At 42.8% G+C, this 22,820-nt stretch overlaps 1 protein-coding gene across 1 annotated transcript; it reads right to left on the bottom strand.

Moving 5' to 3' along the window:
* Positions 1 to 1,061: 1,061 nt before the first annotated feature.
* On the bottom strand, positions 1,062 to 22,268 carry LOC119374042 (adipocyte plasma membrane-associated protein-like). Its single transcript, XM_037644106.2, is given in 9 exon segments — positions 1,062 to 5,632; positions 6,714 to 6,944; positions 6,946 to 6,988; positions 12,361 to 12,667; positions 15,968 to 16,084; positions 16,877 to 16,966; positions 17,147 to 17,259; positions 21,714 to 21,877; positions 22,078 to 22,268. Coding segments are annotated over 8 exon segments (1,212 nt in total). The 5' UTR covers positions 21,827 to 21,877; positions 22,078 to 22,268; the 3' UTR covers positions 1,062 to 5,434.
* Positions 22,269 to 22,820: the final 552 nt, after the last annotated feature.

The following is a 22,820-nucleotide window of genomic DNA, read 5'->3' as shown; positions in this document are numbered from 1 at the left end:
GAATTGTTTTCTCACAGCATGAATGGTGCATGTGCTTGGCCTCTGTGTCGAGGACTAGAAGGGTATCCAAGGATGCAAGATGCACGGTGCATTTGGCCACAAAAATGATTAATCCGGGTGCACCATCACACTGCTTAACTGGCTCTGCAGTTGAGCCAGGACAGCATTTCTAGGACTGCTCCCATGAGTGTTATGTGCACAAACAACTAATTTTTCGTGTTTTACATGCCAAAGCCATGTTATGATTATGAAGCACGTAGTAGAGGGAGACTGAAATAATTCTAACCATCTGAGTTTCCTTTTACGCGAACCTAACTAAATATAACTCGCGGATTGAAACACGATAATTTAGAGCTAAGTAATACACATAATTTTGCTTCCACCATCTTCAGTTCTCGTATCGATATAATTTCGACTCAAACACTTACATCAGAGGCAACACCACATCTAAGCCAGATTCATAACGACAAGGTGCGATTATCTCAAGCAACTGTGCATACCAGTTGTTACAACAAAAGTTTTGATGTCACATTTCAATCCTTGAGCACTGTGCAGTATTGTTTTCGCATCTTGCCGTGATCTAAATGCAGCTGCCATGGCTGGGAGTCAAACCCGCAACCTAGAGCTTAGCTAACAGTGCAATATCTTTACAGCTAAGCTATCACAGCAGGCGTGTGCACAAACACTAGTGTTCTCTGTGCATATACATTGGTGTAAATAGAAGGGACACTAAACGTTAAAAATTGGGCAACTTCGTCCAAAGTTTTAGCACAGTGCTAAACCTTCTCAAAAAGTGTTCTAATAGTACGCAGGGGTGACACTATGGCATGATGTAAGATGTGAGTCAATTGTTGCTGAGCTGCAGAAGCATCGCACTGGCAGCTACTATTTGCATGAAATGTCTGCAACACCACTGGTGCCAGTCCTTAACAGATGTGTTCTTACACATTTGGTAGCTGGCAGGGTACCGTTTCTTCCGTGCAGTAGCAGTTGACTTGCGTACTACGTTATGCGAACATGATGCCTCAGTGTAAAAGTGAAGCACAGAAATAAAAACCACGTAAGAATGAATATATGTGTATATTTTTCTTTTTTTTTTTTCAGACAGTAGATACAGAAATTTCGTATCCTAAGTGTCACTTTCAGAGTGAAATACGCAAAGCAGAAACCAACACTTCAAAAAAACACATCCCGATGTATTGCAAAGTGCAACATCCATGCCTCCTATTAGAAATTTGTACGACAGTACGAATGTTGCACACATACAGCCAAAGCATTCTTTCTCAGAAAATTGGCACAATTTGTTCTTACATGCCAAATGCTCCTCACATTAGACAATCTGCGTACCTAAAAACAATTCTGTCACTGCACTTAACTATGCAACAGCTTACAACAGGCGCCTGGTACAATCTGCAAAGCATGCTGAGGTAATTGTGTGCACATCTGGCAAGACAATACTTATCCAGAAAGTCAAGAAAGTTAAAACATTGAAAAGAAAGGTTGCAACTCAGAGTGCCATGTTGACCCACAATTGTAAAAAAGAAATAAAAAAGAAAATGTAGTACCCACGGGAGAGAGGTCATTTACAAATTGTTACATATCACAATCACTGCACACAGCTCGATCTCATTCATGCGCACGAACGACCAACAAATGAGCAAATGTCCTTCAGGAATCGAATAATCAACACAAACTACAGTAAACACAAAAGCCATTTTGGCAAAGCACAATAAGTAAAAGTTTGACTTTCATCTTATTCATTGAAATTTTATAACAGTGCCTTGCTTTTCTCACTGTATAACAAGCGGTATTCATAAAAAAAGATAAATCATCTTCAAAGGCAGTTTGTAAATAATGCAGGCTATTTTAGAATGCTTGATGACTCGCAAACTTCTTGTACTTAAGGAGAACTAGAACACGAATGCTCAACAAACGGAAAAAACAGTGTCGGCTCTCCCGAAATTGTTAATAAACATGCAAAAATAAGAGAACACGCACTACAACTATATCAGTAAAAACAGAATGCCCAGTAGCAAGCATTTGGAATGTCTTCCACCAGTCCATGGATGCGTGAAATGTTTAGAAAAAGAAGGCAAGGCAAACAAATGATCATGCACAATTCTGGGTGTATTCACAGTGGTAACCACAGCATTAACAACCCAAACTTTGTCATCTTGTAAACGGCTGAGTGAATAACATTCATTTGACCTCCACACAGGGACCACTGAGTAACTCAGAAAGGACAGGTGCAGGTAGTGCTCACTTAGGCAATGTATTACACGAAAAGCAAGAAACCTGCACTGGCACTTTTAAAGCCTTGTTATTCTTTATCAGTTTCGGTGTTTCACATGGTGTGCACTAGGAGGTGTGCATGACAGCGTTGCTTTTTTTAATGTGGTTCAATAACATAATAATTTCTAGGGTTTTATGTGCCAAAACCACGATACAATTGTGTGGCACATGGTATCAAAAGGCTTTGGATATTTCGATCACCTGGGGTTCCTTAATGTGCACTGATGCCGCACGGTACATGGGCCTATAGCATTTCGCCTCCATCGAAACACAACTGCCGTAGCTATAATGTGGTTCAAGGTTCAGGGGTACACTTGTGCCATGAGTTGTTCAACGTTCAGGAATACACTTGTACCATGAGCTGTTCTAAAAGTGGCATGTTTGAAGTCATCTACATAGTCCTTTGATGATGTGCAGGCCCCGGATCAAATCCTGAGATGAAGCGGCATTTTTTTTCGGCCCGTCCCTGATAAACCGGCCACGTCTAAAGTGCCGTATGTCATTTTCAAGTCGAGGAAGGACTCATAACATGTGCTGCTGTAAAATAGCTAATGGCATAAAATCTATGAGACACCCAGCTGCCTGTGTACTGCCCTCAAAAACGTGTGCACAGAAGGTAACAAAGACGTAGTCTCAAAGAGACCTCCCCCCCCCCCCTCCATTCTCTTCTATGATACAATACACTATTGGTATGTGTTACTAACTGTAAGACTGATAAAAAATGGAAGAAGGATTTATTGGTTCAACGACAACATATGCAAAACATCTGTCGTAACAAACCAGCTCTGCTGTTCGTGACGGCTACCATACAGAGGGAAGACATTTAATACATTACATTGATACGACATGTCGACAGTTGTCAAGTGACGAAACGGAAGGACAGCATCAGAAGCAATTCTACCGCTGCTCGAGGCTTCACAGGCATGTAGGACGAACGGTGCAGGCCATATCACACAGTGTCAAGACTCACGCCAAGCATTTTGATTTTGTAATTGCATCCTGATGTGTGAAACTTAAGCTAACAGTGATGGCTACAGTCGTTGCACGTCTGCCTCGAGCAACGGTCAACGGTAACTGCATCAAGTTCACAAAAATCGTTGCTGCAGTTGTACTATTAATGCCGGAGCCATAAGCAATATGATTCCTGAGTGGATGCCAACCATAGAGATAAGAATCTTTAAAGAATAAAAATCTGACATAACAAAATCGAGACGAGGAGGACCGTGATTACACGTTACGACCTCAGTGTGACCAGGAAATCGGTACCACACGCACACAAAAAAAAGAAAGCTTGTAAATGTCAAGACCTCACTCGCATTCTCTCTTTTAATTGTTAAAAGGCTTTAGTGAAGAGCTGAAAGATGCAGTGCTCAGTGACAGCACACAGTTCTACAAATCTGTGGTCAGGTCCACCCTCCGACTGACTTCACCAATTTCTGATTCTAACGACAATGTGCTAGCGTGATCGAACCTTTCTCGTAATTCTATGCAGCAAGCTTTGGCAACTGTTATTAGATGGTGAGAATATAGTATTAGTTTCATGTACACTCAAACCTCGGTATAACGAATTATCAGTTATAACGAAGTAAATGAAGAATAGTCTTGTCATAGATACAGTGTTACGAATATCTGTTTGTAACGAATTTTCGGATATAACGAACTTATTTTCGTTTCAGATAGACTTTGTTATAATGAGGTTTGAGTATACAGCTAAGTATTGCATTAAGATGTCTCACAAGGGTCATGGTTTTCTTATATCAAGTCTGTGACCTGACAAAAAGAAAGCAGCAGCTGCCCATTCTCAAATGACATAAATTCTGCTGTCAACGCCTGCGCTCTCAAATGCTGACACTAGAACAGCTGACAGCCACATCACGCATAACAACCAGCTGTGCACTCCTGCAGAGAACAACATTTCCTTTTCGTTCTTCTTTACACAGCACAGCAAGACAATCACTGCAGATGCAGCTACAACAGCATAAACACCATTAAGTAATGAACTAGTAATTTTGTGGATGGCCTACACTTCGTGAGAAAGTAGTCCCCTAAAAAAACATTTTCTTTCATCATGTCTTTTAAGCAGCACGGCTATTTTGCTAAACTTATTTCCGGTGAATGACTTTAAAAGCTTGGCTTTGAATGAAGTTACGAGAAACTGAAAATGTAATTAACCTGATCCTATGCTCGTGCCCTAAGTGACAGTACAGAGGCATCACAAACAACCGATTCCATAAACATTCCCTTCAAGCCATGAACCAAGCGTTAGCTTTTGCCTTTACGTAGATGTAGCAAGTCAGGTGCGTAACCTATCAGTGCTGTAATTCATTGCCTATCTGCCTCGCTATTATGTTCTGATACATAAGATGCAGTCTCACTTCAAGCTACGCGAATTAAAGGAAGCAGAGTGCACAGGCAGAAATGGCAGCATATGACACAGTGTGCCGTATTCAAATGATGTGAAATGTTCAAAAGTGTTCCTCAGTCAAAGGAGCATTTTACATTAAGTTGGCAAAAACCATCAGTTATTAATTTTCTCCTGGCTGGTTCAATAAAAATGTGCTATGTGTTAACTGGCTAGGTAGACAGCTGGTTGCGATACAGTCGAATAAAGTCAGTCTCTATACAAGCTGTCTTCGAAACACTGCCACAATCTTCTAGAGGCATGAACCATATCCATGAAGGCTTTGTGAAGTTGGTGACACCAACTACACGAAGCCTTCAACCAAACCTCGACTGTAGATTGAATTCCCATGCCACGAACAACACCGCAAATAAAAAACTTGTCTACATTCATTGGTGTTTAAAGCCTGGTAACAGCTTTTGCAGTGATCCCCTGCAATTCAACGTCAGCTCTGGATAACAGAGTGGGGATGCTGCAATAAGATGGCGTACACACAGGGCATGGAATAGACCCAAGTATTCCAGTTAATGCTTGAGAAACCTTTCCTTATAAGATGTTCTTCGGGACACCGATAGATCCGTTTCGTTACCTCACATACGTAAAATGACCTTCCAGCCTCGTCTTCTGAACACTCAAGGCGCAGCTCCGTTCCCGTTCACGAGTGACACAACTGGAAAACGGCATTCCAGCCCGACACGCGGTTTGGCTAGGCTGTGTATCCGGCTTTGATGTGTTTTTCTCTCACGCCTTGACTCGTCCGATGAAGCGGTTTCGGAAGGATCCAAGGTAAAGGTGCCCGTCGTGCTCGAGAACTTCGGAGATGAGGTGGATCTTGCCGGCGGGCGAGTGCAGGCTCCGAACGACCTTGCCAGACGCGTCCAGTTCCACGATGAGTCCGTACTTGGGGACCGCCTCGTACAGGATCCAGCCGTTGTCGATCTGAAACGTCGGCAGAGTGCTCCTCATCAGACTGCTGCTCTTTCTTAATGCTGCTGCGCATGTTAGTTCGTTAGTACACATAGTTTAACCAATCACTTCTGCCTTGCCTTAAAGCTTCAAGTTGCCATGTGACTCTATCAAAAATTTACACCACCGGCACACTTTATGACCATAACGAAATGCAAGAAACACCTGATACTCAAAGTAATGTTACATTTCCTTAAGTAGCCTTATTGTGTGAACTTCTGAGGGCTCCATACTTGAAAAATATTTTGGATATGAGAATGCCATTAAAAGTATCCCACACATAGCGTACACTAGGGAAACATCGAGCAACTTCAGGAATATGGCTGAAATAAATAGTAAAATTAAAGGGGTACTGACACCAATTTTCCAAGGTGAGTTTACTCTGCCATTCAAATCCCCTGTACACAGAGACAGCTCTGAGCAAGTGCTTTTAGGATATTTTATTTTGACCACAACGTCAATTTTTACATGGTGCACCTAGTGACATCAACACTATTGTGACATCAGGCTACAGTGTTAACTCTGGTGACTTCACCCTCCAGTACTGCTAGTTGTGATGATGTCAGGTACCAAAAGATTCAATATGGCCGCTTATGTGTCACCAACCAATGGAGCGTCACCAATGGAGCGGAGCGGCCATTAAAAAGTCATGATATCTTACGCCGGCACATGACGAGAAGCTTATACCATGTTGTGATGTCAGGGTACAGTAAGAACTGAAACCAAGTTTTAAAAAACATACTGCAATTACTTTTTCAGGGTGCACTCACGCTCACCAGTCCATTTTCTAAGCTCTTGACGGCTTGGCCTTTCATTTGAAGTAAACAAGCGACAACTGAAAATTTTCATGTCAGTACCCCTTTAAGTGCAAGAAAGACATGGTACAGGGAGATGCAGTGACTCAACAAGCAATCATTTCGTACATATCTGATTTGCCAGGGCATTTTTTTAAACGAACATGAGGAATACTGTCATTTGCCTGCACTTGGCACCACTGTCGTAACAGTTGTTCTGCAGTTGTTCTGCGACACAGTTGTTCTGCGAGAACACTCACCCTTGATGCAATGTCCTTGAGGGGCACCCAGTTGTAGAAGGTTGTCGCATACTTGAGGGCCGATCCCAGCAGGTAGAGGAGGCGCACGACCGACTTACGCACCAGTGGGTAAGCAGACAGGTGGTCCATCACCGAGAGCTTGGCGCTTGAGCGGCCCGACGCGAAGGCCACCCAGTAGCCGCCACGTGGTGTGCGTCGAATGTTGTCCGGCTCTCCCGGGAGGTTCTCCAGCAAAGACCACGAGGTCGCCCTTGTGTGGGCCGCGGTAGTTGTACCTGCGTGACAGTACGGGAGAATTTTTAACATGGCTACAATTTGGCTGTGCATGCCATATCGACTTATTTCCATAACACGTAAACTAAGCCTGATTGATTATGTCTACTATGTTTACTGATTAAGTAAATTACATCTATATGTTTTGGTTAATTCCAAAATCCGAACATCAATTATGTCTACTGTAAGCTTAACCTATGAAATCTACTGACAAATAAGCCAAGGAAAGCACAGGGGACGTTATTTATTGTTTTAACTGTAGTGTAATGATTGTGATCTAAACTGAAAGGAATAAAAGTGGATGAAAAAGCAACGAATAACATACCCTGTGCTTTCCTTGGCTTAAATGTCTGTTGGTTGCACTGGTAATGTCTAACAAAGAAACGAGCCCCTCAAACAATTTCCCTTCTTTGTAATGTAAACTTAGCTGCACTCGTTTGTTGCACCTTCAGTATCACCAAAAGTTTACTGCAGGTGAAAAGACAGATAATTTAACACTCTTCAGTAAATTTCGTGGAGCCTTACGAAATTGTAGGCTTAGAATAACAAACAGCTGAGCTAGTTGGTAGGTATTCATGCTAAAAGACTGGGCATGCAAACAAAGACACGAGAGAACTCAAGACAACACACAGCGTTTGTGTTGTCTTTACTTCTCTCTTGTGTCCAGTGCTAGCACGTCCAATCTTTTAACATTGTAGGCTTTGTGTGCAAACTCAACAGAGGAATTTCAGGTATAATATCATCTGACTACTACATGTCCAGCATATTTGTAAAGCATGCATCTACATAGCCATTTGAAAAGCATGCTCGATGTAAAACAGAGTCTGAGAAACAACAACAAAAAGTAAAACCGCTGACTGACAACACAACAGCGTTGCAAGCAAACACTCTGGCACCTACTTTTTAATTTACTTCACTTAAAGGGGCCCTGAAATGGATTTGATGATTGCGTACGAAGCCATTGAGCTGGTAGCACAAGTCCTTTGGATCATTAACAGGTCGATTTAAGCACTCTGCGTAAAATATGTAATTTATTACACGGTTCTAGCTTTTAAACATGTGCACCATTACAGATCCCAATGCCACCACAACATTGAGTCATCAGCCCTTGTGTTGGTATGCGGTGCTGTTTCATTGTCACTCACAAAGTGACCAATCTGATAGGCTTCTTAGCGTTTGTAATGAAGGATAAAAAACATGGCTTTGGAGGAGGGCAAGGTTTAATTCCCTGTAGCTCTCTAGGTAGAAGATGCTTCCCACGTGAAAATGGGATGTGAATTCCCAGCTGGAAATCAGGTTCCCAGCCTGGTTTTCAGCTGGAAATGGCTTTTCGGGCTGGAAATTTTCCATTCCCAGCTGGAAATTGCATTTCCAGCTGGGAATGAAACTCATTCCAGGCTGGAAATGGTATTTCCAGCATGGATATGGAAATAATTCCCGACTGGAAAGCCATTTCCAGCTTGACGTTTCCAGTTCCAGTTGGGAAGTTATATTTCCAGCTGGAAATTTTTCCAGCTTCAGTTGGGAAATAATTTGCTCAGCATGAAATTTTCCTGTTCGAGCGATGAAGTGGTTTAGTTGACAAAAGGAATTCCAGCTGCCCAAATATTGATCTGCATACAAGTGATAGCAGATTAAGTGTATAATGCAGAGCGTGCATTTAGACATGACTTAGAACAGTGGTTCTCAAATGGGGGTCCGCGAGGTCATTCTTCGGGGTCTGCAAAACCCAATTAAGCTTGCAAAAAAAGAGTTTCTTGAAGGCCCACTGTATGTCCGCAGCGGCCCCTTCTGGTTTTTGGTATGCTTCACTGCATTACATTTGTGCAGTGCGACGGAGCTGACTTATGTTTCTTCTTTATGAGGTGGCTGTAAAGTTTCTATTGCAGTTTTCTACGACATATGCGAGCATGCTTTTTCCAGGCTTGCATATTTGAAAAACAAACATCGCGATAAAGAGGTTGAATGTGGCTGCAGACTAGAGAACTTATTGACAAGTTGTTCAGATCGAATTGCACTTTTGCCTGACCATTCTTTGCCACGTAAAAATAAAAGGCACCTATTTCACACGCTGCATATTGCGTATAACCCACCCACCCCCTCTTCCTCTGACTGCAAGGGGTCCCCCTGAAACATCCATGTCTGAGAACCACATTGAATATTCATCACATGGCACATAGGATACATTTTACAACCGTGATCTTCCGCACCCCGTACGTCCGGGTTGCAAAAAAAATTGAAAAATATGTATGGCTGGGGTAACACGCACTTTTATTTGACCTTTACAGTAGTCGTGCGCCCGGTCGACACGGCATTACAAATATGTTACAACTGTATACGTCCAACCAGGTGCTTGCTCAGTTCCTCATTGAGCCGTTGCGCCAATAGCTAGTGTTTAAACAATAGTAGTTACTTCCTTGTGAAAAGGGGCATTATTTTCAGCATTCGCCATTGACTGCCACGACCGAATAGCAGTGAACTTTGCCAACTTGCTCCCTCCGACGCCGCGGCTACACTGCCATGAAAAATGCCGCACTGCCGCGATGTTTGTTGGCATCAGAGTAGCTCTATGCTCGTATCATTTCTCGGTGACTTATGACGTTAATACTTAATAATAACCTACTCTGTAATATAAATACAGCGTACAAAAGTTATATTTCTTTTTTTAAGGTTAACACCAATAAAGACAGCGGTCCGATAGACCGCATAAATTATGTCGCCGCAGTCAGCCACAGTTTCGTACAGCACATGGCAGCTAGTCGTAGTGGTGATATCTGTGCGTGTGTGTGCTCGGTGTTCGCTACTCTAGGGAGTTTCCTTGATGAATATCTGTGCGACAGTTACATGGAATAGTTCTTTGTGGTCAGGTTTATCTCTGGAGAGTGTTACGAGTGATGACCAGCATGTTCGAGCGGTTTTTATTGCTGTACTGTGGGCGATGTCTTGGATACACCAGCGCCGATCAAGGAACAGTGATTTTCTCAGCTCTAATTGTTCCATTTGGAGGTAAGTTGCACTTATATATTTCAAGTATAAGTGAACGTTTGTCCCGAATGTTTGTGGGCTTCGTTATCACGGTGTCATGTTACCTGGTAATGTTTATATATGCGCGAAGTACACTACAGACCAGTTTGTGTAAGCATCCTTTGTCTCCAGTAGCCCTGTGCCGTGCAATGCTTGTGTCTACTGGTGCGCATGCGTCTATGCAACAAACGGGAGTAATTACATATGTTCGAGTGAACTCATTGGATGCCTATTCGGAGTAGTTTAAGGTCGATATAAATAATCGTTACATAGCACCTACAGTATGAACCGCAATGCTCATCAGATCTTGCTCATCTTTGCTTTGCACTGCATTGACTTTGTATTGTGGTACTGCTTTTGAAAGCTGTATTGATGCTGTTCATGTGATTTGGTAAAACTATACTTTTGCTAGAATTGAGTTTTATGGGTCATTGTGGTTTTGATGTTTGCTCACTATGTATATTTTTTGTCAGGTGGTGTACGAGCATATGAGCGAACTCATTCTACATCTCGAGATATGTTCCAACACTTGCTACAAGCGTTCAAATAAATGCTGTTAAATTTCACCACCATGTTCTTTGACTGTGTGCAGTTCACTGGACGAACAGGTCCTGTAGGAACCATGCTGAGACGCATGCGATAGCCGCGAGGTCAAATCTGGAAACTCTTCCATTTCCAGCTGGGAATGAAGGATTCCAACTAGAAATTTTGCCATTTCCTGCTGGAAATATTTCCATTCCCAGCTGGGTTATGGAACCTGGAAATTTTTCCAGGCTGGAAATTTTCCCATCTCCAGCTGGGAAATTTTCCAGCCTGGAAAGATTTCCAGGTTTCATAACCCAGCTGGGAATGGGAATCATTTTCACCTGGGTTCATTTAAATTGTTGCGTATTATTTACTCAAATTGTAGGATAAGCACTTGTAAAAGTTCAAAGCAAGAAGGTTGAAAAGAAGTGCAGGAGTGGAAATTATATCCTGAAAGTGAAGCCCGACTTCCGCCATCTTACTTCAGGCACAATATAACGTTAGCGTACAGCAAAGAAAAAGCAGCGTTTTCCTCGCACGCCCTGTAGTAGTCAGTCACAACCTAAGAGTAGATGTAAGCTACGCCCACAGCTGTTGCTATCCCACCGAGAGAAAATTTGCATGAAATGCCCTGTCCAATTGCATTTGCTCACTTCGATGACATCAAGCACCTTTCGAGTGCATCAGGTAGGTGACTTTCCTATTTAGACACATCAAAGACATGTACATGTCGCTGGTTTTCGGTCAGAAGCTTGAACTTCCTGGCAAATTTCATCAAAGATTCTGCCATCACTGCTCAGGGAAACGTAATATTTTAAATAACGACATCAAACTTTAAATTCTTAATATGCATAGTACTCGCATTAGCAGAGAAAAAGTACTAAAGGAAACCACCTAGCGCGACTATCTTAGATGAGAGAGTTTAATATCAGTAATTTTTTGTGAACAGATACTGCTCAACGAGTGTCTACGTGTTATTGGTTTCCTTAAGAAGCCGCAGAGTCTACTTAAATTTCATTAGAGGTCACGTTACCAATACTCAATAGAGATATATTACTTTTGTCGGGAAAAGTGATCTCTTATTCTACATTTAACCTAGCATTTATAATGGGAGAACAAAAGCCCTTTATCTCTAAGCGGGCATCAGAAAGAAATGCCATGTTTTTGAGGTAATTGAGGTAAACTACAGGCAAATGCTGGCTTCAATTTTGCTGCTAAGGCGTTACCACAGCTTACCCTCCAGAATCTTTTTTCAAACCTTGGTTCAAAGAAACTATTTCAGGGACCCTTACTTCAAGGGACACTAAAGAGCAAAACGATTTTTCTCATTATCAGTAAAGTAATCTTTCACGATACCAAAAACCACACTTGCTGCAAGAAGACGCCTAGTAAGTGAGAAAATGCGCAAAAACAAAATGTGAGTGGCGACGCCACCTTGAAGTTTCTGTACCATTCACCGTGACGTCACATGTTTTGACGGCGCCTACTAGGGACTACGTAGTTCCTAATTGGTAAAAATGAAGTACATTGTCCTTTGAGGGGGCCATAGACTTAACATACTAAGTTTGGGGTAATTTTGTGGAGCCAATAGCGCCAAAATATGATAAATAGACTTTGAAATCCGTGACATTATGCGGGGAGATTTCGGTGCGAAATTTAAAAATGAAACTTTCAATTTGATTTTTTCCTTTATTAATAAACCTATGATGGCGAAATTAACGACATGAGAGTTCTCAGAGCACAATTTATCGATCTAAACCAATTCATTGTTTCTCTTTAGTGTCCCTTCATGGTGAACATGATTACACGACGCACGCAGTCTTACTTCAGCAGCCTGTTCTTGGTGAGCTCAGCAATGATGATGCTGTCGCTGTCTGGCCCCAGCTCGATGCCGTTGGGACAGTGCAGGTCTTCGAGCAGGATGTGGGTGCGCTTGGTCTTGGCATCGTACATGAGCACGCGTCCCGAGTTCTCATGCTCGAGCACCGAGTAGAGGATCTTCTTCAGGGGCCACTTGGTGCTGGTCTCGGTGAAGAACACGTTGCCATCGTCGTCGACGGCCAGGTCGTTGGCAAATGACAGTGGATGGCCATCCAAATCGATGCCATTGGGCACAAGTGGCGTGACGAAGCCTGCAATGTTCATTGCAGGATAGTCTATACATATCTCTGCATTTCAATGGCAGCGTAAATAAGATTTTGGGTTAGTTCACAGATGAAAGACCACTTTTAGAAGATTTTGAATGATGTTTTTCTGGGTTCACAAAAGTACAAGTATTACAAATATGAAAAATGTATATGGTGGCCTCTAGTAAATTTTGCTTAAGCAGTTTCAGTGAAAATAAACTTGGCATCACCGATTTTTCAGTGATTACATGATGCCTTGTGATTCCCAATCAATGCTGCGACTATAGCTGTCCGTATATCTAGCGGTCTGATACACTGTGAGACGCTGTGAGAGAACCTACGTGTCATATATGAGAAATAAGCAATAAACAACATTTTACTTAGTATTTTGTGTAATTTTTAAATGTGTGTTAGTACAACATTGCCAGTCTATTTTATCTTATAAGCTTTGTAATTAAGAGACCATCCTTGCAAGAAGTATTCAATAAGCAGCTGCCCTTGATGTAAACCAACAGCGTGACGTATAGGTTTGCAAGCCTCAGATGTGGCCAGAATGCCCTGTACCATGAAGCAGTGCCATGACACGAACATGTGCGCTGAAATTCTCGTACAACTCGCACCCCGACTTTAGCTCTGAACTTTTTGTATACTTTGTGTGGGTCATGTGCAAGAAAATACGAAAGTCACCCCGCCTATCCTAAGTGGCCTTTCCTTGCTTTAATGCCATATGCCGAGCACATTCAGGCTACCAATGGCATGCGCATAATCAGTGTGACATTGCATTCTTGACAAAAAAATGGTGAGCACCGAGTTTTATGCATACCATAATTACTCGAATCTAGGCTGGCCCCGATTCTAAGCTGACCCCCGAAATTCGCAAGGCCAGAAAAAAAAAACTTAGTCATTGTGCCACACTGCGGCACATGCTTTGGGAATGTGCCGGGAGAGTTAATGTCGCTGCCGCCGCTCACTTCGCGACGCATATTAGACAGGGACGAACTGCTACCACCGCGCGAGGGCAGGGGCCGACCGCCGCGGCGGCTGTGGTCACTGCTGAGGATCGGCTGCGTCAGCGTCGCTGCCGCTGGGAGGTGGCACTCACCAGCGACAAGCTGACCAACCAACTTTGGGCCGTCCGGCAAGCCGAGGATGCCGCCCGGGTCCAAGGGCTTCAAGCCGTCACCTGACGCCATCATCGACGGAGAGTGGGACGGGACAGGGGTTAATCCCCTCTTCCCCCCGCCTCGCCCGGACTTTTAATAAAGTTTATTCACTCACTCATTGTACTCGAATCTAAGCTGACCCCCTCCCACTTTTGTACATCGTTTTTTCGAAAAAAAAATATCGGCTTAAATTCGAGTAAATACGGTAGATAAGAGAAATGCAAACACGTCAGATGACAATTCCAGTGGAACCTCGATTATACCTCCCTCGGTCTTGCAATGATGCCCATTTTACAATGAATCGGTTTGGTTCCGGCAAAATCCCCACAGAAATAATGTCTTAAAAACCTTGATTATACGACACAATTTTACACGTGCCCCGTATCATACGACAACTCTCCGATATCGTCCAAGAAAAAAATCACCACTTTCACTCTAATCTAACGCTCACGAAATATTCGTCGGTGCAAAACGAAAAGCTATGTGCCCCTAGGTTGACGAATAGAAAAAAAGAGAAAATAAGACAGGTACAGTACGCCTTATTAGAATGGAAAGTTTATTCTCCTGGCAGTTCATTTTCTTCTGTGATCCTGTTTTCCTGGCTTTAAGGCCACTTCTGGATATACCTCGATCGCGGGCATATTTCAGGGCCATTACCTAAACAAGCTAGATCTACACGGAGTAGCTTCAGCTAATCGACAAGCTCATCTTTAAGATCCAGATATTTGCACGTTTTCGGCCCGTGGAAACATTTCCTGGTTGACATGCAGCTGAAGATCTCCCTTTGTTTGCAGCACTCGCAGCAGTCACAGGCCTCAAGCATGCAAAAAGGGTGCGACACGGCTATCTACAGCGTGCCAAATAACTTTCCGTTGATACGAGTGTTCATAATAACAGTAGCACACCACCAATTGCACTTCATCTGGGAGCAAATTCGATACACACAGATTGGTCGCGTACAAAATAATTGATGCGGATGCGAACTTGCAACAAAATGTGCTTCGTCTGTTCCCATTTTTGTGAGGGCGATGGCACTGTATCTGACTCTTCTGATGAGAGACTGTTGCCAACGCTGTTTTGGTTTCCTTTTTACACAGAGGCAACTTTCGAACTTGTTCTATCGGAAAGAAGATGCGCGTTAGATTCGATTTTTTTTAAGTTGACAATTAATATTCGCTCACACCTCCTCTAAGTGAATGCTTAACTCTCGTTTTTTAAAAATAATGGAATCTATCTTCCTTGGAGAAGTACAGGGTCGTGCCTCAGGCTTATTCAGGTGGTCTGTACACTTCTTTTAGGCAAGACTGAGTGTCACTGCCTATATTCTTAGTTTATAGATCACACGATGCCCAGATTATATGACAGTTTGGCATGGTCCCTTAAAGTCGTATAATTAGGGTTCCACTGTATTGTAATGCAAAAAAAGGTACACCTCGAAGGGTGCAGCCATTTCTAGAATGTGAATGACAGCCAAATAGACGCGACTTCAAATGTAGGAACTAGTTTTTCCTCGAAATTACAAGGGGTGTTCAAATGAAAAGGCACGAAACGTTGTAACAACATGACCGTTGACATAGATGCCTATGTCACTATGGGAGAATGTAGCGAGACATCTAGGGATGCGAATGGAGTATCCGCCGTGGATTGAAGCATGCAGGGGTGCCCGCATGCGCACGAGAGAGTAGAGGCTCTTATAAAGAGCATCGTCCAATTGACGTGGCAGTGCATGTGAGGACAGGATGGCATTAACATTGCAAAATTTGACCATTTAGGAGTAGCGGGGCGTTACGCGATTTCTGACAATGGAAGATGTTAAAGTGGCCCCCATTCATCGGCTGCGATTTCCATGTGTTTGGTCCCCTGAAAAAACACCTGAAAGGGAAGCGCTTAAACTCGGACGACGAATTCAAGGACACTGTGAAGGACTGGGTCTCGTTATGGTCACAGGAGTTCTGAAAACAAGAAATCCTTCGGCTCGTTCATCAACGGGATCGTTGTGATCAGGCACATAGTGTATACTTTTAATAAAGTAATCATTTATACCCACAGTGTCATTTCATACCTCTTCATCTGAACACCCCTTGTAGGTACTAATTAAATTATATTAATCTATAGTCTCACATTTCCATTTCTTACAACTCACCTTTAGTAACGTCTACCACATGAATGCCACTGTATGCGTCAATGGCATACAGCTTGCCCTTCTTGTCGAAGCGGAGACCAAGTGGACGACCACAAATGTCCTCTTCCCATGGTCCCTCTGTGGCCAGGGTGAAAGATGAGATCATTTCTCCATCACGTCTTATGTCATCATCATCACTAGTCAGTATTCATTCCATCAGCGTTCATTCAAAAGTCGCTTCACAACTACTTATACTTCACGACAAATTAGGTCTCTTAAATTTAAGAATTCTGAAGATTTACATGCTAAAACTACTACATGATTATGAGACACACCATAGCAGACTCCGGAAAAATTTTGATCACATGGGGTTCTTTAATGTGCACCCAAATCCAAGTGTTTTTGCATTTCACTGCATCAAAATGCATCGTGATATATGATATACAGCTAAGCTATTTTAGCAATGCTGCATTTTGGAAACTAAATGGTGCACTTGTGGTGTATTCATTGCATGGCATGTGTCAGTGGCATAAGTAGAAACACAAGCAAGAAAGAAGTGACCAGGACACCTGTTATGTGTGATTACATGAACGTTCAAAAGGCAGTCCTTCTGTAGCCATTTTCTAAGCAATGTATAGCCTCATATCTGTGTTTAGTAAGCTGTGTCTGCTAACTATTATGAGAACACGCAGACCGAAAAATGTAGCAGTACATGCTACACGCTTCTGGGTTGTTCACACTGTTTTCATGTCAATTTATGCTGATAGTACTCCACGTTATATGCCCCACCGGCTTTTTGTTAATCTAGAATGGAATATCATATACCAATGTTTACGTCGCTAGGTTGTAAAGCTGGTCAGTCTCTTCTTTCGTTCTTTCCACAGTCCCTAGTGTCACTGTAAATGTAACAAATGCTGGTTTGCCACTTACCACACTTCTTGCCAAACTTGGCAACAGGGGTGATTTTTGTTCCAGTGAGCTTCAAAATCTGTCCACCGACAACACCAGTGTAGATGCTGCCTGCAAGTTTTAAGACAGGGAGTTGAGCACATCAGACTATCAGTGGGCATCCGATCATCTGCACCCAGCACAAACAAGCTTATATTTAGCAATGCCAACATGTGCTATAAAGCAATTAAAATGTTAATAAGCAACTTATGCAGCAAGACAGGGAGTAACCAGACAAAGGCACAAACATACCTCCATGTTGCTCAAGAGATTCGGGCCCCACAACCTGGTTTGGGAAGAGGTACTCGACATTGTCCAATGCCTGGTTAGGAGCTAGTGCACCCTTGAATTCAGGTAAGGTAACCCTAGAGTGGAGAGAAAGCAAAAAGATGGTCAGCACATTATTTCACCAAAATGTCTAAAAACTTGGATGGCTTGGTAACAAGAGCACAATTGCAGTGACTGCACAGGGCACTGTGTTGAGGACGAATGAGATACAGTCGTGTGCAATAAGAAAGGGAACGTGGAGATTCATGTTTTGGCAATGATTATTCGAGAAGTGTGAATACGAATGTGATGTATCAGTTTGCAAGAGGAATGCCTTTCTGCTTCAGCGCTTAATGTTATTAAGACTTTTACGCTTGATAACTGCACTTATCCACTACAACCTCTTGAGGGGCATTTCAATGTTCACTTTCATATTTCTCACGACTGTACCAGATATGAGAAGGTAAGGGTTGCACACGTGTAAAAGCTGCGTGTAAAACATTGCAGAACAAAATTGAACAAATTTCGAAATAACCAAATCAGGTTTTGTCTGCGCACATGTGAGAAGGACAACTCATTCATTGAATCAAGACTGTATAAAAACAACGTTGCTGCTCTAACAGCAAAAAGCCAATATTAGCAGACATCAGCCAACACATACCATCATTTAGCCAATACAAGCCATCATTAGCCAGCTGGCACTTTGCGAGTGAATACAGTAGGCCAGAACAGTGCCATTCACATATTGCAGGCGTTTTGCTAAGATGTGTTCCGGCATATAAAAAAAATTGCGAGAAAGTTCGACTTCTAGTATATCATACTGTGAAACCCTGCAAAGTCACAGGCACATCTTGTAGTAATCTTGTGCCACTGATGGCATGAATGACATTTGCAGCTAAGAGTGTGCTGCCAAACAGAGACCAAGAAGCTGACAGTGTCAACGGCACCAGCTACACAGGCAACCCATTGTGTGGCCACTCATGCGTGAACAAGTGCATTATGAAAACAATAGCATTCACTTCCTCCTAACAACAGGATATCAGGAGTGTTATGCAAGACTGGCAGAAGAACACAGAAGCAAGCTGCTCCCGTGTACGAGCTGCACCTTGTTAAGTTGTATGAGGCATTACAGTACCATAATCCAAAGTGGCAAGACAGAGAAATGCTTTTTTCCTTTTGCTTTTTCAGGTATGCAGTACACATTCTCCCATATATTTGAACTATGTAACCAACAGGGCAAGAGACGTGAATCACAACATTAGCTTCAGCTATTTTCTAGTTTTAAGTAATTGCTCGTTCACACAATTACTTACCATAAAACCATATACAGACATGGAACAACACACAATTCATCACATTTACACAAGTGGGACAGCATGACTCATGCTCCCCCAACTGCATAGTCTGAGCAAATATTGTGCGTGCACTATGAAATTGCCGACTCAGGAAAATGTGGGCATAGAAATACTTCTCTATTATCTCCCATATGTGCAGTGTATGGGAAACACTAAATCATATACCATGAATCGAGCAGCCAGAGGTAGCAATCTATTGCCTGTCAACTGTCACTCTTTTATAAAACGACAATGCCTTTGCATGTGCGAATTCTCTCCACATGCTGCTGTGACATATATGGTAGAGAAATAATGTGCGTAGTATGCATCGAAGCCCATGCAGCTGTGTATTATATACTCAGGCCCCTTCCAAGTCTATGCAAAGAGCAAAGTGTAATAGAGTGGTTATACTGGCCAAGCAAATACTGAATGCATGAATTGTTGGAAGCTTTGACCTACACAAATTTTATGAATATATCAACGAAACCACGATCAACAAAAATATTGCAATGATACCTATTTTAAACTCATGGCATTTGCATACATAAGAAGCGTACATTCATGCTTATGGACAGCTACTCCATTTCGTTGAATAAACTTTGACAGCACTTGCGTCCTAAGGTATTTATCATGGCGACACATAATAGGCTAATCTCGCATTGAGAGGTGGAAGTCCCAACACAATGACACCCTCCTGTGGTGCAGCTGATTGTTCTATTTTTGCGAAATGACAGCACCTGTTACCAGTCCTGCTAGCCTTCTATATTTGCATACTATGCAGAATGAGCTCTACATCACACATTGAGTTTGTCTGCAAGTCAGAACTCCCAGATGTCGATGCGAAATGAGTGTACCAAGAGTCAAGTCTGATTATGAGCAATAGAGATTACAGGTGCTATAGAAATATCACACCAAATGAAGTTGTCTTTCAGTTTTAAGTATAAAAATAGCACACATCATAATTTTGAAATGAATGAACTTAACAAATTATCTTTTACTATGCATTGGTTGACATGTTCTTAAGGACTGTTTCTGCTGAAGTGCATAAGCAACCTGTGCAAACAATATTCGTGTAGCTAGCATTTCCTGCTTGTTAAAATTGCTGGTTATCCTCGAGCTCTCTGAACAATGCCTAGTGGTTCTAGTGTTCGTTTCGAAGAAATGCTGTGTATTTCCTCCTTCTAATTGTTGAGCAGATCTTGTAAGTCAATCTTGCAGATGGAAAGACTGATTTTTCTCTCTAACTATATAACTTAAAATGTAAGAATTTTTATTATTGTTTTTTTTTCAGAATGTAACATATAACATAACAATTCTTATCTATTGGTGCAATCATAAATTGAATCCTGGCTGCGCCATCAGTTAGTGACAGGCTCCTCGAGCTGCAAGCAGCTTGCACAAAACATTTTACACATACTATAGCCACTTAAAATGAAACAGACAAATACATATACGCTGTGAACAGTACAGCGTATAACTAGCATGAACTTATCTGCAGTAGAAAGGCATCAGCACGCATGTCAAAAATACGAAAGATAAGCCCACGTAGCGTCCGCTGCTTATTTTTGACAACCATCATTTTCCGCCATGAGGACGCTGTCTAACATTGCAATAAGTACAACTACAAAAGAAATTTTGTAGTTTCAATTACAAAATCCTGCGCTGATTCTGTATTAAATCTGTGTTGCAATGCTTCTATGCGATGCAACTTTCAACTTTTTTAATTTATGAGTTCAATGCTTCTACATTGCATTCCCAGCACGCGCAGCAGCTTTGCTGCAGGAAACAACCAAGAGCGAGTGTCCGAAACATAAAGCTGCAGCGTAAGGCTCAAAGAGTAGAGTTTAATATTGAGCAGACCACAAGAGAAGCTCATTTTGTGGTTTCTTGACGAGAATCGTTGTGCTGATTGTACAAATATTGACATGGTTTTTCGAAAGTATAGTTGAACCTACGTACAATAAATTACCATATTTACTCGAATCTAGGCCGGCCCCGATTCTAAGCCGACCCCCGAAATTTGTAAGGCCAGAAAAAAAAAACTCAATCATTGTACTTGAATCTATACTCGAATCTTAGCCAACCCCCCACTTTCGCACATCGTTTTTTCGAAAAAAACATCGGCTTAGATTTTAATAAATACGGTATTGTGAATATCAAACAGTTGTAATATCCCCTTGAATATATTTTTGATATATAAAGTATTTTATATATCGAATTACCTATATATAGAACTCTTTTGTGATTCCCTTCAAATTCAATATATACGGGTTCAACTGCAAGACATGCTAACGTTAGCTGTACAGCTAACCCTTTTATAAGAGACGCTGATGTAAGAGAAAATTGGGTATAACAGATACCAGTGTACCTACATCAAAATAGGGGTTTATCAGAAAATGAGAACCGCTTCCCGGTGCATAGCTCTTATAAAGGTGTTCAACTGCATTGAAATTAGTGCACCGCCCTCCATTTTGCAAGATACAATAAAGCACTCGTGTTTACCGCGCTAAACAATCGTTTGGTATCTCGAGGAGCGTGTGATAAGAAAAGAAAAGCAGAAAACAACATGCAAACAATTGCTCCAGCCATGGCTACGGCCGGGCTCCACGTAGATATAAAACTCCTCGGTTCAAGACAGAAAAAGAATGGAAAGGAAAGCGTGTGTGTGTGTGTGTGAGAGAGAGAGAGAGATACGGTGTCACTAAACTGATAAGCCGATGTCGTTGGCCAAGCGAGCTGTTTTCGAGCGTGCGCGTGCGACGGATACACAGTCTGTACGATAAAAACGCGCCTTCGATCATGCGATCGCTGCTAGCCGCGGGGTGTCTAGAGTTCACAATCTGTGCGATCTCTAGGTTTTCCTTTTTTTTTTTTTTCCTGTCTGCCGTCGAGACGAGATCGGTTCAAGTGCGGGTCGCAGTCCAGCCAGGATCGTACGACGACGATAATTCACACGATCGCGATTCCCTAGAGAATCGCGAGCCAAGAATTGATCGGTAGTCAAAAGTGACACACAGGTAGTACGTTCGAGGAAAAGACTCTTAAGCCAAGCAGACCGGTTAGAGCTGCAGACATCGCGTTTTTGTCTGAACGCAGGTGAGATGGCATGCAGCTCAGATATCAGCTGCCAGATCGAGAGATCCTGATCAGGAAGAGATCCCGATTGCAAAGCACGACACGCACGGAAGAACACGCGGAAAAGAGGAGCAAGAACTCACTTGTACGCAACTGGCTCGAAGTCCAGGGGAAGGGGGATGAACGGCAGTACGAGAAAGACGATTAGGAAGTAGATGAAGAACCGAAAAGCGCACTTGAGTAACCTGAACAACATGATGCCGCCGTTGCGATGATCGCCGCGTTAGGGAGTCTCTTCAAGGCCGACCTGACGATCACATAGAAAAAAAAAGTGAGAAAAAAATTAGTGGCACAAATGAGCACAACAGAAACCTGCAGATCGCCTGCAATTAGCGTCTTCGCGCAAGCAACCACCTGCTGCATGCGTTTCCTATGCTTTCTGACACGCCTCTCTAGGGCGCTGATCGCGTAGCCAGGTGAAACATTTGGAACGAAATCGAAACTCACTAATTTGGCGCAAAACCAGAGGCACTGGCAAAACCGACGCTTCTGTGCGAAGAGATCGAGGGGCGCGACAGAGCGCGAAACACAACACAGAGCCCACGGGGACTCGTTGCAAAACTAGCTACGACAGCGCCGCCAATGCCACGCGCACGCACGGCTGATGTGGACTTCGAGGCAGGAAACGTGGAAGCGCCCACTTTTCTTTTACTGCTGTTTCTTTTCTATCTCGTGTCGCTCGTGTCTTTCTGTGTAGCCGAGGCGCTCTTGTTTTTATCTTCGTGTCTTCGAGCTCATCGTTGCAGTTGGCTGGACCGCCGTTGGCGAGGAGGTGGTATAATCGCGGTGCCGTGCCCTTGGAGAAAAGTACACACAAAGTGCAAACTGAAAACAATGGTTTTTGTTAGGAATACGTTCGCTTCGGGCCGCCTCACGTATCCGTTTCGTTTCTAACGTCTCATTTTGAGTTTGGCAAAACGGTAACGCTTCCCCGGCGCCCATGTGAGGTGGAGGATTTCCCAAAGTACGATGTAGCGCGGAGAATGTCGCTCGCGTCTCGTCGTTTCTTCCTCGTTTCCGTTCAGGAAAATGCCGCACGCTCGCTCGTGTCAAGGTTAAGCCAAACTCTGCGCGCTGCTTATGAAAGCTTGAGTTGACGTGCAATGTTTTTTCTCCAAAGACGGTTACAAAACGTGTATATGAATAAGGCTGTGCGTTTACAAATATGACCAGGAGAAGTAGCATTGTAC

Source organism: Rhipicephalus sanguineus, chromosome 11, assembly GCF_013339695.2.
Source record: "Rhipicephalus sanguineus isolate Rsan-2018 chromosome 11, BIME_Rsan_1.4, whole genome shotgun sequence".
NCBI classification, from domain to species: domain Eukaryota; kingdom Metazoa; phylum Arthropoda; class Arachnida; order Ixodida; family Ixodidae; genus Rhipicephalus; species Rhipicephalus sanguineus.
The sequence above is the reverse complement of the archived record's forward strand: the minus strand, read 5'-3'. Positions and strand labels throughout refer to the sequence as shown.